The sequence below is a fragment of the Pocillopora verrucosa genome, chromosome 4 (assembly GCF_036669915.1).
Source record: "Pocillopora verrucosa isolate sample1 chromosome 4, ASM3666991v2, whole genome shotgun sequence".
In the NCBI taxonomy this organism is placed as follows: domain Eukaryota; kingdom Metazoa; phylum Cnidaria; class Anthozoa; order Scleractinia; family Pocilloporidae; genus Pocillopora; species Pocillopora verrucosa.
Window position 1 is genome coordinate 25435844 of NC_089315.1, and position 16441 is coordinate 25452284.

Here is a 16441-nt window from a genome sequence, read left to right on the forward strand (position 1 = left end):
TGAGATAAAAAGAAAAGGTTTTGCTGAAATCCGTTAGTTTTTAGCAGCTGTGACCAAACGTTGATTTTCAAAAGCGTATTTTTGGCGAGTGACCCACCACACGCCGGATAGTGAAAGAGGAATTACGGTGACGTGAATTCTCGTGATTACGAAACATATCAACAGAAGCTTCGTGTCACAGCAGATTTCTGAGGCAACGAGACACCTGTATAACAAGGATTGAAATGTGCCAATCATAGCAGCTAAAAACCAGCCAACTGTTGTGTTGTTTCATGCTTCATAAGAAGACGCACATCACCTTCCCCTGTCGATTGATGGACTTGCAAGCAGTCGAAACAATGCAATTTACATACGAAGTGATTATATCGTGAAACCGGTATAATATTTAACCTAGTGCAAAGAGGATTTTTGGAGCACACTAGAAAAGCTTGTAAATCACTTGCTTCTGACTTGTGATTTCGACTGAAAATTTTGAGTATTCTCTCAATAACCCAGGTGGGTTATTATGCTGGTAAATCGACGGAACGTTTTCTGTGATTTTACTACTGCAATAAACGATAGGTTTTGACCAATCAGGGCGTGCGTAGTACGTCAGTTATTCATAAAACCAAATAATCGTGATAGGACCAAGTGGAGTCTAATTCGGTCTGTAATCATACCTTTGATTAACAAATTCGGACGACCGCGAAGCGGGAGTCCGATTTGTTGATCATGAGTATGATTACAGACAGAGCTGGACTCCACTCGGTCCTGTTACCAATTAATCATAACTGTTACAATTTTCGAAAACAACAAATAAATTCAGGACAAATACGTTCAGTAGAAACAATGTCTATGTAAAATATTCCTCAACTTTGGAAATTCCACAACTTTTTTAGGATAAGTGGTTGTTGCTATGGTTATTGTGATCAATTCTGTGATTGGTGACTGAAAGGACCAAATATGGTTGGCTGCTTAACTGTCCGATTACAGATGTCCGATTACAGCCAACTGTCCAATTACACTTCCAATTGCAACTCTACAGAATGATCTGTTAAAAGTTAAGCAGCTACTGCACCAATCACGTTTGAGGAAATTGTAATGGTTGTGATTTATGAATTAATCGTTTGCGGTAATATTTTCTGAATTACAACTTTTCGTACTTCAAAGGGAGAGGAGACTTGTATCTACGATTTAAGGAGGAGACAACCTCGAGTGGAATCAACGGTTATATTAGTGGACTTAACGTGTGGAATCACGTGCTCGAATCACAAGAAATATGGCGCATGTCTCTTGGCTGTGCAAATGAAACAGGAAACGCAGAAGCCTGGACGAGATTCCAATCTTACTTGAGCTATAATTCAACTCAGTGCTCAGTGATTCGGATAAAGAAAGCTTTATCATGCCAAGATCGTGAAGGTTCGTTACAATCTCAATTTATTTTTGCGAAGACTATGTCAAAAATATGCCAGTAAATCTGATTATCATAACATCTGCATGAACGAAAGCCCGCAATCAGGTAAAAGACAATGAAGTTCAAAACCAAAATTCGACTTTTTTGTTTTTTAACTCAGTCTCCCGATTATGCCGATAAAAAGCATTATCTCAAGAAGTAGAAAATGCAGGTGACCAAGCTGCGAATGGTTTTGGTGCATTTTGCAATTGATAGACGAAGGCATTTGTTGTATTTGGGGTTGTATTTGCTCGACCTCACTTGACTCTTTAAAAATTCACTTTGCTCTCCCAAACATTTAGATGAGCAAATTGCAAAAAAAATTACAGGGACTTAGTCACTAGTTTTCCTCAAGATTCGAAAGTCTATTTGGCTCTTTTACACATTAACCATTTTCCCTGTTTTCTCTGATTGCCTGTAATTTCTTTTCATTAGCAATAGTTTTGCTTTTACGACACTCGTTTTAAATCATGTCACCATGTTTCATCTCATGAAACCTTTTGGTGATAAGATAAACAATGAATTTCGCGGCAAACTCTTTGAATTCTCTCATTACAGGTGATAGAATGATTCTTAATGCAAGTAGAGGTCGAGCAGCGCTTAAGAGCCCGTGGTTTATCCGGTCAGATGGTGGGCATGGAAAGTGTATAAAGTTTCGCTTTATGTTCTTTGGTCACGGAAATCATTCACTACATTTGATTCAAAGCGTTAATGAAGACTGGGAGCCAACACCTATTTGGGCAATAAATGGCACTGAAGAAGACTACAAACAAAAATTATGGCAATATGGACAGGTGTCAATAACAGGAACAGTGCGTCATCGGGTAAGGAATGAGGTGCCTTAGAGGGGTTTTTTTTATAATCATTTAGTCAGACTGTGTTGCGATTTATCTGGAAGGATAGAAGTCCTATGTGTTACAACGCAAAACAATTACTTTCTCAGTATGAAAAGAATATATTTTAACTTTTGACACTAGCTTAGGACGAATAAAAAAATCTGAGGCTAGATGTGGATTTAACCCCAGCTTATTCAAACTTTTCCTTCAGTTGCTACGCCAGAGAATTCAGTGGTGAGCTCGGCCATGCAATAGGAACACGGCGGTTAAACTTCAGGCGTGCGCAAAAGGTTCACTTTTAGACGGCCGTGCGCCAATTTCTCGCGCAAAATTTCAGAGGAAATAAGAATAAAAGAAACACTGTCGCCTTAAAATACGCGGAAAACATCGAAACGTTCACTGAATTATTTAAAAGGAAAATAAAGCATGCAAAAGGAATACCCGAGGCTTTTAGAACACAAAGCTTGTTCAGTTACGTGTGATTTATCACTCTGAGCTTTATACAATGCATCGCACGCTTTTAAAACGCCGTCACTTACTAGCTTGTGTTATTGTTGTTTTCTTTTTAACACTTGTAAGAAAACGATTATCGCTCGAACATGCTTATGTAGGCGATGTAGGTACATGCGTTTATTGGCTACAAAATAATGTTATCTTAGCACTTAAAAATTTGCTCCATACTAAACTACACAATGCACTTTTGTTGTTTCAGTTGATTTTTAGAGGTCAAATAAACTCAAAGGACGATGGCTACATAGCAGTTGGTGGTCTATATATTGTACCTGGTTACTGTGAGATTCAGCCACCAAACGCAAACCAAGGTGAGCACGAGGTTAAGTGATACAGAAGGAGTTATGAATCATGAAGACCACTCACAAGTGAGAAAGGATAAAGTGATGTGGAAGATGAGTTGACTACAAAAATAACATGAATTTGTGTGAGCAAAGAAACTTGGAAAAAATTACGCAAATCGGAATTGAAGAGAATCTCACCCATAATTTTGAAAAAAAAATCCCTAAAGCCTGACATTTTTCTGTATTTCTTACTGGTTTCTTTATTCCTTAGGTAAACTACGTTAGTTTTTTAGAATGTGCTTAGAGCTCGAGCCTTTCAAAATTACCCGTAAGGGTTTACAGTGATCTAAATCCGGTTCTGATCGGACGTAATTTCTGTATTCACCAGGATGAGTTGAACCTCGGTTGGTTGTGATTAATTGTTATCGAATGATATGGTAGTCTCATTCTCAGACTTTCACGGCTAAGCGGTTGTAAATACAGTTAAACGGTGGGATCTGGGTACGAAATAAATTACATTTTTACATTTTATAGATATCCCATCATATAATGAACGAATAGCAACTAATGCACCCTTAAAGGTAGCAAAAGTAGAATTTCGAGGCTAAGTAAAATGCGACGCGATCGCTGAACCTGGGCATCTATCGTTGCTAATATTATGAGACAACTGTCGTTAGATTTCATGACGTTCTAGAGACATCGCAGCTTCAGGACTAACGTTAGTAAACAATTAAGGAACTTTAATGGGGAAGAGAGGAGTTTTAAAGGTACACTGGCCACTTGGTCGTGTATGAGAAAGCAATTTTCAGTTTAAATTTAGCGCAATATAATATTTGAAATTCCAAGAAGCATAGCCTTAACTCCAAGATGACAGGGATTAGAATATTCAAAGGTTCGGAATCAAGGGAGTATTTTGTGATACTGAACGAATGATGGCAGCAATATGTAAGCTTATTGGGAGTTGATACCCTGCCTGCACGAGTGACCATCAAAATCCGCATAATGATCTCATCAAATCAATTTATATATATAATTATACAAAGTTGTGTTCTTTTTAAGGTTTTCGAAAAGAAATCTTGAAAAATCAAACGACTGGCTGGATTTTGTCTCCCCAATACCCTGGATATTACACGAACGACGCTTCTTATACATGGACCCTAATAGCTCCTCCTGGTCACGTGATCAAGTTAGAGTTTGTCTTTTTTGACCTGGAGAATAGCAGTGAGTGCTCACGTGATTTCGTGGAAGTAAACGAATCTCACGTTACATACGGACGCTTTTGTGGTCAAACCATTCCAGCTGTAATTGAGTCCAAAGGAAGAATAATGTTCTTGCTCTTCAAGTCAAATGAAGAAGTGATAAGGGGAGGCTTCAAGGCTAACTATACGGCAATAAAAGGTAATTGATGGATACTGATGTGATACGTCAGGAGGATGGAATAGATGCTATTAAGGAGCAGTGCCCACATTTCTGGCCAGCCATGCGTGTCAGTCCCATTTAGATTGATAAAACCGAGGTCGATCGGAACCTCCCTTTAAACAGTTATGAAAGGAGAGTAGGCATTACACGTAGAATGCCAAAATGATCCCAGACAGATCTGATGTTGAACGTTTGATGGTAGACACTGCGTTGCACTCATTGGGGCAGTTCGGTTATCATACTTTAACAAACACCTCCAGGAAAATACGTTGTGTTATTCTGTTTAAGTACCACAAGTTCATGAAATTAGAAAACTTATTTATCGAATTTCAAGACTGACTCAATTTTATTCTTTGCAGTTCCAAATGTTTGCCTTGAAAATGGTAAGTTGTCAGTCCAGCAAATGCAGACTATCAGTTTTCCAAATGAATTGAATCAAAAAAGATATATTTTACACCAACTTTTTCTCCGCTTTAAGCAGACATTTCGTGTCTTCTTTTCACTTTTCTGATCTAGGCTGTCCGGAGAATTGTAATTGCTGTAAGACAACTGATAATCTTGACCTTGTTGTTCAGTGCAGTGGCAGATTGACGGAATTTCCGGGGATCCCAAACTACACCACTGTTATGTAAGTTTTGTTCATTTTGTACCCAGCTCCTCTTATCTTGGATCTCGCAGTCAGTATGTGAGCATAAGGGCCACGTCTTGAGTCAAAAACAATGACGTGGAGACTACCTTCATCTCTGAAAGACGCCAGAAGAACCAAAGAGAGCAAAGGAAAATATCACGTGGAGCTAATGAGAACTCACAATAAAAACTAGACTAGACAGTAGCTTGAAGCGCGGGAAAACGCGAATGACGTGACGCGATTGGTCTTAGTGGCACACGTTTCTATCCAGACCGTGCGGAGCGTATTGAGGTAAACTCGGCGGGAGTACTCTCGAGACCCATTTGAAGTTGGTTCTGATCAGTTTGGGTGCGAGAGGACAAATCATGAACTAGGCTAAGAGAGAATCCTCACTCCATAACACTTATTGTAGCTCACAATAACAACAGCGGATCTAGGGGAGGGTCCCGGGGGGCCCCAGGCCCCTTCCCTATTTTGGGTAAAAAAAGAAGAATCGCAAAAGGAAGAAGAGCTGGCAGGGCAAACGACAAAAAACCGCCGCCGCCGCCGTCCCCCCTTTTGCTCAAGGTCTGGATCTGCCGCTGAATAAATTTCAGTGCTTTTTATCTTAATGCATTAAGTACCGGTCCAGACAATTTAAAGTATTACCTGATAAGCACACATAATGTTTTGTCTAAGATGCTTAAAAAGAATGTAAAATTCTTAATTTGCAGATTGGATTTGGACCCATCTCAAATTTGTAACAAATAAGATTATGGGCTTTGAAACCCCTTCCCTCCGCCTAAAACGTTCGTTATTTACCTGGATTCTAGCGTACCGACTTTTTAAATTATATCAAAATATGATAAACTTAAACTGGTAACAATGCTTTTCATTTTTGCAGGTTATTGAGCCATAACAATATAAGTGAACTGTACATGAGCGCCCGGGATCTTCATTCTCCACCAGCTGCAAAACAGCGGCTAGTTTACATGTAGGTGTTTCGTGCAATAACATGCTCACTCGTTGAATTTGCATCATAATTAGTCCGTTTTGTTGGACGGAAGATTTTCCGTATTTTGGGATGACTGTAAAATACAATTGTATACAATGAGATGGGTATTTTGTGTGGTGTCAGTTTCGTTATCACCCATGCAGATGGTCTGAGAAAATTACGTTTATAGGTCGGGGAATAAGCATTGAACTAATATGAACGGTACAATGAACAATTAGATCACAAGCTTTAGATTTCTATCACGCATAGTAATCGAAAGTGAATGATGTTATTGTTTTAGCAGAAATCTACAAGTCGTTTAAGACTTAACAACAAGACGGACTCATGTTTTTATTTCATTTTATTTAACCGCACATTGCAAGACTGGTCGCTCTACCTTCATATATCACGGAACAGATGGCGAGAACCATAGCCGATCAGATTGCAGCATGAGTAGATTTATAGTTAATCGAGAGAGATGGCATGCGTAACCCAATCTCAGGAGTGGTAACAACCCGCCAAGAATTGAGGAAGACCAAGTTCTACAGTTAAAAAGCTTACGACATCGACTTGCTTCAAAGGATAATTTACTACCTAGTTAAGTTCATCAACAACCTCTTACGCTTTTTTGTTTAATTTCTTTGCAGTGATCTCAGCTACAACAAGATAGTTTACGTTGAGGACAGGGTGTTCCAAAACATGTCTTCCTTGTTAGAATTGTGAGTCTTTTATTTCAGATAATAATTTGCCTACACCCGGAAAACGAGGCATAGCTTCGAGAAACGGGTCCCCAGACTTCGACTTCGGTCGATTTTTCACTTGAAATCCATGAGATTCGGCTTAGATGAGTAATGCGTACTTAGCCACCCAGATTTAATTTTTAGGGTCTATGTCACTTGACACGAGTATCGTTTTCTCAGCAGTTACAATCCGCAACTTAGCGCGGCCATTTTTTTTTCTCTTATCTTAACTAGAAGACTAAACGGAAATTTCATCGAAGATATTTGTGCTGATACGTTATCTGGACTCAATGCCTTGCAAACGCTGTAAGTAAATGGTGGTGTGATTGTACAAGAAATACAAGCCTTCTATGTCATTGCTGTCCTCAAAGAAGGACTCCGAGAAACTTCCTGTACATGAATTTTCCATCTTCTAGATAGATTCTCCAGAATGCAAATGAGAAACAGCCATTGGCTTTGAATAGTTTCATAGAATAATTTTCATTTGACGTTTCTTCTTTTTTAACCTCTTCAATTGGTCAAAAATTTGCTCTAACTCATCAACCATTCTGATGCGAAACTTCCCATTACGGTGAATCACGGAGATCAGCTATCTGTATTGACTTTGCCTTCAATAGGCCCCATGTTTGATTTACCTTTGCTCTGATTTGCCTTTATAATTAACACTAGTTTTTCTTCGAGAAGTGCTCTGATGAAGGAGATCTACTCGTTGCATCCGTCTCTGCGGTTTGCAAAAACGTAACGGCTGGTGTGACCAAACTCTTTTCCTTCTTTTCAGAGATTTGGGCGACAATCTGCTTTCCAAGTTGGATGACAACCCATTTGGACATCTAACCAACCTTCTTATACTGTAAGCTGCTTTTTCTTCTCTTTCATTTCAAGCGGAAAAGCATAAACAGAGAGCGCGAGAAAGGGCATGGAACTCGAGAGCAGAGTATGCAGTTTCTTGTCAGATCTTGAAAACAGTTTCAGAATTAATTAATTTATCAAGCATTAATCAATTGATTAATAATTCGATAGACATTAATCATTGATTACTTTACTACTGTGAACGCTATAAGGAAAATGCAAGAAGGTTTGCTAAAAGAAATATATACCTCAGTTAATTTTTCTCTAGTCTAACCGTCTCGCTTGTGATTTACTGTGTTAACAGTAGCTTACTTTCATATGAGAAATGGCTTTTTTAATTCAACAGGAGCCTTCGTTCCAATAGAATAAAGACTATTCATGAACTTTCATTCAGGAATACCAACAAACTGACCCACCTGTAAGCTGGGTTTATGTTTGTGTTTTAATTGATCACCTGTAAGAAACAGTATTGTGGACACATTTTTTAATTTGCCTTGTTTGCCTTCATTGTCCCTCGCTTCATTCTGATTCAATCTCAATCGACCCCCGCTCTTACGTAAACTTAGAGACAATTCGAAATATTTCACCACTCAGCTATCATGGAAGCAAAGACGGCGCGAAATCTATACAGATTATCGGGAGGACAGGGGTCTGTGCTGTACTATTGAAGTTTTTAGATGTTTTTTTTTCATCTTCGTGAAAACTTGAATCTTCATTGGATCACTCTACCAGCAGAGATGTTTATTTTTGCTCAGTTGTTTAATGCATAAATTTTTTTGTTACTAACATTTTTGTTGTTCCTCGCCAATCCACGATATACACATTTTTCTGAAAGTTTATCGTAAACTAATTAGTTTCTCATATTGTGGAAAGGTACCTTCAAAAGAACATCATCACTCACATCAAGGATGGTCTATTTCAAGCTTTATCGAGTTTGAAAGTGCTGTAAGATGATTTCGTTTTGTTCATCGGTTAGCTGCAACTTTTAAGTATTTGGCAGCAAGACTTAGCGCTTGCCTTAAAAGTTACGATACATGTGCATTCTAACCACGTCAGGAAATTTTAATTGTTTATTTGAAATTCTTCTTCTCGATATGCCAACTGTCATGTCTGTCTTTGAGCGATGATACTACTTATGTGTTTATTATGAATAAGCACATATCAAAATTGAAAAATTTTCTAAACCCCTTAGATATCACACAATTTAGGAATACAAGCGATTTCTTGCTGCATGAAGTGTTACGAGCTCGAGGGGTTAGCATATCAACTCTTGGAATTTTCGATGTCGCAAGAGGTCAAAAAAGGGCCTTTTGCAGCTTTGGTTATTGAGAGCTCTCAGAAAAAATTTTTGATGTATTTCCAGGAAACCAATGAGGTTTTATTTACTTACTACCAAAGATAGTTTAGTGGGTAAAGTTTGAGGCAAAACTTTCGATGCGAAAAATCACCACTTAACTGAAACATATTTTCATTAAAAAAAGAACCCATTTAAGAAGGAAGTTTTATTTCTAAAGCTCCGACGCAATCCTTTTCATAGGTATTTGAATGACAACAAGTTAAAAACGTTGATCTCTCTCGCATTTGATGGACTTCGCAAACTTGAAATTCTGTAAGTTTTTTTTTTCAAAACTTTAGGTCTTCTTGCACCCCGCACACTTTGATGTAACGCATAGTTCGTTTGCAGTATCGGTTCTCTGGCCACTGCATATATTCTATAATCGATAAAGCCAGAATTAGTGTAGCTTAGTAGAGGAACAACTAAGCAATTACTCAGAAATACTAAATACAATTGCTCTAAGAAAACTATTAATAAGCTTCCTCGATTCTCATTTTTACATCATCAGGCATCTGCAAAACAATCCGCTGGACGAAAGGATCCCTCAAGATGTATTCGAAAAAGTAAAGAATTTGAAAATCCTGTGAGTGGCCTTTTAAAATAGCTCCATCTTACTGAACCGGTAGCCCTGAGCAAGCGCCTCAGTAGAAGTTAGGTCTATATGAGGAAATATACTCACAAGTTGTTACTTTTTTCATTCAGGAGGTTTTATCAATCTTCGGGTAACATACACTAAATCTCGTACCCAGATTCTCACCGTTTGACTGTAACTGTGGAAGATCTAGGTATAGGACTAGCCTGTTACCCCAAGAAACCACCTTAGTCTAATACACTTTTCTCGATTATTTTAATCGTTCAGGCGTTTATTTTTAAGTTTTGAATGGTCAAATATGTCTTTTTTTTCCATGAATGCTTATACCTCCTATTCCTCCCTCCCTTCCCTCCCCCCCCCCCCTCTCACCGTGTAAGGGGCTTAATGGTCTTTAAACCCAACATCTATGCTACACCTTTGATTAAACTCTGTTTTTGAACACGGCCATTGTCCCTTGCAGAGGTAAAAGTTTTTTCATTTTTCATTCAACTATCTGTTTAAACTTGTCTCTAGGAAAATCGACAAATTCATCCTGTGTTGCTATGCCAAGAAAGCCATCAAAAACTTGGACTGCCAAAGCAATGACAAAAATGAATTCTCCAGCTGCGATGACATGATGAAATACCCATTAATCCGTGCGTGCCTCTGGGTGCTTGGCATCCTGGCCACTTTCGGTAACTTGATTGTCCTTATTTGGCGCGCATTGGTGCCCGACAACAATCGTGTGCAGTCGCTACTCCTTTCCAATTTAGCAATGGCCGATTTCCTCATGGGTGTTTACTTACTGACTCTTGCCGCACTGGACTCCAAGTGGAAAGGGGAGTACTTCATTCACGATGTCTCATGGCGCAATAGTCCTTCTTGCCGGATCGTGGGAGCAATTTCTATGCTTTCCAGTGAAGTTTCCGTGGCGATGCTAACTATAACAACCGCGGACAGGCTAATATGCGTGGTTTTTGCTCTCAAATTTGAGAGAATGACACTTAAATCCGCCTATATGGTTTGTCTGTGCGTCTGGGTAGTGGGTGTGGTCTTGTCCATAATACCCATATTGGACATAGAGTACTTCCTCGGCAATTCAAACGGGATGAGCTTTTTCTCGCAGTCAGCAGTTTGCTTGCCTTTGCAGCTTTCCAGCGAGAAACCCTCGGGTTGGGAATATTTCATGGCGATCTTCATAATCTTCAACTTTTGTTCGTTTTTCTTCATTCTCGTCGCATATATGGCCATCTACTGGACCATAATGAAACTGGTCGGCGGATCAGCATCTGCACACATGCAACAAGAGTCTGCACGAGCCAATCGTCTTTTCATCATTGTGTTGACAGATTTTTTATGCTGGATGCCGGTTATCATTATGGGTATCATGTCTTTGACAAACGCTTCCTACTTTTCTAATCTCACAAGCATGGTTTATGTCTGGGTGGCCGTTTTCGTTCTTCCTCTCAACTCATCAGTGAATCCAATCTTGTACACTCTCGCCACTTCGAAAGTGAAAGAAAAACTTGGGTCTGTCTTCTCAAAGTTTTCCATTCGTAACAAGCAAGGTAATGTGTCGAAGTAAAGATACAGTGTTTCCTCGAATAATCGCCCGAGTGCTTAATATTTAAAACTTCAGCTAAAAGAAGGGGTGCTTATTAAAACTAGGGCGCCTAATCGAGGACGGCGCTAATTAAGTTAGCGCAGCAGTAAGAAGAAAATTAAATGAACAGGCCACGCACATAAAGGAACTCCGCAAGAGCATGGAGATTGAAATAATTGGAAGTGATTTCCTCAATGGAAATGAAACTTTTTTCCTGTACTGACTGAAAGTGGTCAGTTGAAGCATAAAAGATATAAATGAAGTGGCAATAGAAACAGGTTTTCCTTGTTTTCCTACTATTTAAGAAAGTGAGGGAGATGAGGGGAGGCGGGGCGCTTAATCGAGAAAGGTGCTTGTTTGACATAGCAGCTAAAAGGGGAGGGCACTTATTAGAGCGTAAGCGCTTATTCGACGAAATACGGTAGAAAAAAAACTTTCATATCAGGGTCACAAAGGCAATTTATTTTTCCGATTTTCCTTCTTTCTTGTCTCTGCCTTCTCTCCTAATCTCGTACCCAGATCCTACGGTGGAACTGGAATGTACGCACGGCCGTGTAAATTCTGGGTACGAGACTATTTCCCTCCTTCCCTTGCACCGTTTTTGCAAGAGGGAAGATTTGCAGAAGAGGCCCATCATGCAGTGCTATCTTTGAAACACTATCTTGTAAAAATTTGATTGCCGCGTTTTGTCTTTTTCCTTTTCCAGGACGTGTCCATCCAAGTCTTGAAATGGCCAGCATGCCCTCCGACCGCAATTATGCAAACACGATTGAATGGAGTATTAGTTCAGATCTTACCTCCCCTCCCATGACTATAGTTGAAGTACCGTTGATTCTTCAGGAGGAATCAAGTGACAAAATTGTACGACGCTTAGTTTATGAGTTTAATTCTCGACGAGTTTCTCAAAACTACATCTCTTGGAAATATTTTAGAGCTTTCTGCACGAAATTAAATAAGCTCTGAATCAAGGCATTTGATACATACCCTGATCAAACATATTTGTTTAAGATAGCCATGCAAACGAAATAGCTTTTTTCGGGTTAATTACATCAGAAGGAACAGAATACGTACAGCGTTCAAGGATAGTTTCGAAGTATGAGGAGAGGGCAAGGGCGTCGCTGAAGGGATTTAAGGGTATTCATTTAAAGCTTCATTCTCAGTCAGAATATATTTATGGAAGTGCGAATAAAAAAAACATTTTGTGCCGACTCTGATAAGAGTTCCACCAAAATTGTGTATCGGGAGAACACGAGCTCACGTCCTATTGAGTGTGTATATGTTATTATTTTGATCGTTAAGAAAGTTCTCCTTATTCAACTTATTAAGGCTGTTTCTTCAATCATCATACAGGGTTATGTAGTTTGTCGCGAAGAGGATCCGCAAACCGACGAACCTACTTTGTTCCTCGTCAAATGGTTTTCACAAGACAAGGTACAAGAGTGGGAAAGAGAGGTGTCCATCTACATAAAGATGTCACAGACGGGGAATCATCCCTGTGTTTTACCTTACCTCTGGCACTTAAAAGGTGAGATGATCTAAATACCTGGCGTTGAAGGTGTCCTAGCATGCCACTGCTCAAAATACATGTTTTACAAGTACTCTCGGTTGTCATGACACGGCCACCGTCGTGTCACGCTTGTGTAACGCTTGCCGTACAACCATCTTAAACGATCGTCGATGTCGTGTCCAAGCTGAGATCAATGGAAGATCCCGATAACGTGAGTTAGTGAGTATTTGAAAACTTACGTGTCTGAGTATGACCCCATCCAGCTAAACATGTGATAAATCCTTTTTTTTTAGCCACCAGACAACAAATTATACATAATTCACTCTATTTTTAGCCGAGGGTTGTCGACTGACCAGGAGTCACGGTGATCTACCATCATTGCCACCGCAAACCTGGTGAGTTACTTTTTATTTTATTAATCGAGTGACAAAATACAGAGAAAGAGTATTTAAATATTTTGTCTTATCGGCACACTGTACTCGATCTTTCATGTTCCTCCACCCTCATTAGCAATATTTCATCATTTCTAACAATCATGATAATTAATATTATGATCACTAAAAGTAAGAAAAGGAGTATGAGATATTTGCAATAGAGCGCTTTTCGATCAAGGGTTCGATACAAAAATCAAAGTATTCATGCCGTGCATTCAGAACAAAGAGGAAAGTCAGAGAGAGTCGAAGAGAAGTCAGAGTAACTCGACATAGGCGACCTAAAGCGCTGGAAAACGTGAATGGCCATGTAAATCATGTTTGAACCAGATTGGTTGGGAATCAGAGATGGGGTAAAACTCCTTGGCCAATCACTACAAAGCCAAGTGAACGCAATGGCGGACTACTCACGACTCTTAATCGATGATGAATGGATGATTAAACTTCTATAAACGAGAATAAAAACTGTGATGAAGAGGACTCATTTTTGCAGAAAGGAACAGACTAGTAGTTATTTTTTTTAAGTGCATGTGCTTATTCTGAAGGTCTTCTTTACATAGCGTCGGGTCTGTCATATATTGGTGACGCAAACCAACCATATATGAGAGGTGAACTCTCTGTATTGGTAGTCCCCTTGCTAATTTAATAAAAAAGGAACAAAAACAAACTACGGCCTCCAAGTGAGTTCTGAAATGATTTCGTTTGTTGTTTTTTCTTTTCTTTTTTTTTCGTAATTAGGCTCATCTGCTTCCAGTTTGTATCAAACATAACACTGGGCGCGTTCATGAGGGACGAATCCGCCGCCATACTCGAGGCCAAACTTCTTTGTAGACTAGCCACTGATGTGCTCCAAGCTTTACGGTTCATACACCAGTGTGGTATTTGCCACAACAACATCAACATTGATAGCATTTTAATACAAAAAGACACGGGGAGGGTAAGAAATAGAATTGTCTATCCTTGTTAAAAGTAGGCTGCTTCTGTGCATCTTTGTCGTAGGAGACGCGTAAGGTACCATGAGACGCCATGTGCTAGCTTTCACACTTTTGCTCTAAATGGAGGACAGTATTTGGGGTATTTCTGTTAAAGAAAGGAGCATGTCAACTATAGGATATTGTTTTCCGAGTTTAGCACCAAATTATCAAGTATAAAATTGGGGAATTGTTAGAACAGTAGACACAGTAGGATATTTACATGAACGTTAGCTCAGAGGCTGAGTCAAGCCTCAGTCTCCTTACAAGGACAAAAATATTTAGTCTCAACACAATTTAAACTTATTATCCATCAAGCAGATAATAATTACTAAGATAGGAATAACTGCCCTTCAGACTCCCTCTCTGATCAAATACAATGTTTTAGCTCAATGTGACACCAAATTTCATCAACCAATTTACATAGGACATAATGTACATCCCATAGCAGGGGTAATAAAATACAAGATTCCAGAAGTTTACGGTGTAATAAATATATGCTTAGAGGTACCCCCTCGAAGGGCACACCTATCCAAGGCTGGAAGTGAAACACAAGAAAAGGTTTTTCTGAGGCAGGCGAAAGAGTTAGGGGCACGCAAACAGTTGGTGGGTTATCCAAGGAAGAAGCACGAAAAAGTGTGCTTTGTTTTATGCAAAACACTTGGTACGTCTTTTATTTGATAGTCACAAGATTTTTAGGCTGCTATGCTTTACTTCTTACAACAGTTTCCCAGCTTCCGCGCGGTTCTATGTGGTTTTGGTTGCGCTTCTCATCACAATCCAGTAACCTTGCCTGATGACATGGTTCAGTTTGCTCAGCTGTTACGCGTGATGACTGACAGATGTGCCGAGCTTCAGGACACAGTTGAAGAGGTACAGTATAAACAATAACCAACCATCACTGATGTTCACTATCAAACACCCTTATGCGAAAATTAATACCGTATACAGCTGTTTCATGAAAGTTTGTCGGTAGAAAGACGAAAGGACAAGCAGCAAAAATCTAGAATGGTAATCTGGGTGTCCAGTAATCAACGAATTTTAATCAGTCAAATAAATAAATGAATTTATAAAATAATTCAAATAGTACGCGCACTCTGATTGGCCATAAAACCATTTTACATGAACGTATGTAAACACGGTTTTCGTTCCTCTTTCATTAGTTATTTTATAAAAGAAACGCAAAATGGTTTTCGTGTTTATATAGCCTGCTATGCTAGCTAGCTTTTCGTTCCTCTTTCATTAGTTATTTTATAAAAGAAATGTAAATTGGTTTCCGTGTTTACATAGCCTGCTATGCTGCTATCCGGCTATGTGTTTACATAGCCTTATCTCGTGTTCTCCCAACCTCCCGCGTGTTTACATCAGGCTATGTAAACACGGAAACCATTTTACATTTCATTATTAAACCCACGATGCCTCGTCCTTACATTGACGTTTTCTCAGATTTCCCTGAAATCCTGAGGTCAAAGGAAAATGGCCTGAAAACTACCCACAATACCTTTCGGAGTCGACAACCTTTATAGAAACAAGTTGTAAACCCTGAACATTGTCGTGATGTACATCGTGAACAAAAGTTTGCACTGTGAAAGGGAACGTTGTTTTCCTCATGAACAGCGTGTACCTAAAGCTAGATTCTTAGTCGTTCAGAAAATACTGAAAAAATTATCAAACACTCACTCAAAACGCGACCATTTGATCGCCTCTCTTCCAATACTCTTTTCTACAGCAGGAGGAAGTGCCCCACCTTTTAAATAAAGTAACGACCTGTGCGACAATTGGACGAACCGCTCAAACGTTTCTCTGATATTCCTTTCCAGATCGAGGAAATAGTGAAAATCTGGAGTAACAGTGAACACTCCAAAAACAAGATACTCACGAAGCTGGAGGCTCTATGCAAGTAAAGGCAAAGATTTAAAGAAGAGGATCAAGTTCTGCCAATCTACTAATTTACATCACCTTCGATGTCTGGCCTTTGATAACGTGATGCCTTTCAATTCCAACATGGCGACGAAAGTTTCACCGGCCTTTAAAAAAAACTGTTCGAACAGTGGCATTAAAATGCTACCTCTATGCGAGACTTCTTTAGCGGCTTGTCTCTTGCCTTAGAAATTAGCCTTCCTAGCCTCCTAAACACATGTAATCACGATGCAAATTTGCCGTTTGCCAGCGACCATGAAATAATTTCACCCCTACTATTCGACAGTGAAGCGAAGTCAATTAATAACTTGCCATAGTGTACATTGTAATGTGTCGGTCACCTCACCCCAATACTTTAACACCCTCGTTTTCCGACTTTATATTTTCATGAGCCGTAATAATCAAATTGTGCTGAGGATAGAGAATACAAT

At 39.3% G+C, this 16441-nt stretch overlaps 1 protein-coding gene across 3 annotated transcripts in view; it reads left to right on the forward strand.

Moving 5' to 3' along the window:
* LOC131775989 (uncharacterized) overlaps positions 1-16437 on the forward strand; it is a 35807-nt gene extending 19370 nt beyond the window's left edge. For all 3 annotated transcript variants that reach the window (XM_066164792.1, XM_066164794.1, XM_066164793.1), the window contains exons 28-48: positions 1150-1398; positions 1991-2256; positions 2981-3089; positions 4122-4460; positions 4841-4864; positions 4998-5109; positions 5993-6082; positions 6730-6801; positions 7057-7128; positions 7601-7672; positions 8018-8089; positions 8545-8616; positions 9209-9280; positions 9516-9590; positions 10113-11146; positions 11888-12042; positions 12532-12706; positions 13023-13083; positions 13858-14056; positions 14817-14963; positions 15911-16437. In XM_066164792.1, coding sequence (XP_066020889.1) covers positions 1150-1398; positions 1991-2256; positions 2981-3089; positions 4122-4460; positions 4841-4864; positions 4998-5109; positions 5993-6082; positions 6730-6801; positions 7057-7128; positions 7601-7672; positions 8018-8089; positions 8545-8616; positions 9209-9280; positions 9516-9590; positions 10113-11146; positions 11888-12042; positions 12532-12706; positions 13023-13083; positions 13858-14056; positions 14817-14963; positions 15911-15994 — 3551 coding nt within the window. In that variant the 3' untranslated portion in view covers positions 15995-16437. The remainder of the gene's footprint in view (positions 1-1149; positions 1399-1990; positions 2257-2980; positions 3090-4121; positions 4461-4840; positions 4865-4997; positions 5110-5992; positions 6083-6729; positions 6802-7056; positions 7129-7600; positions 7673-8017; positions 8090-8544; positions 8617-9208; positions 9281-9515; positions 9591-10112; positions 11147-11887; positions 12043-12531; positions 12707-13022; positions 13084-13857; positions 14057-14816; positions 14964-15910) is intronic.
* Positions 16438-16441: the final 4 nt, after the last annotated feature.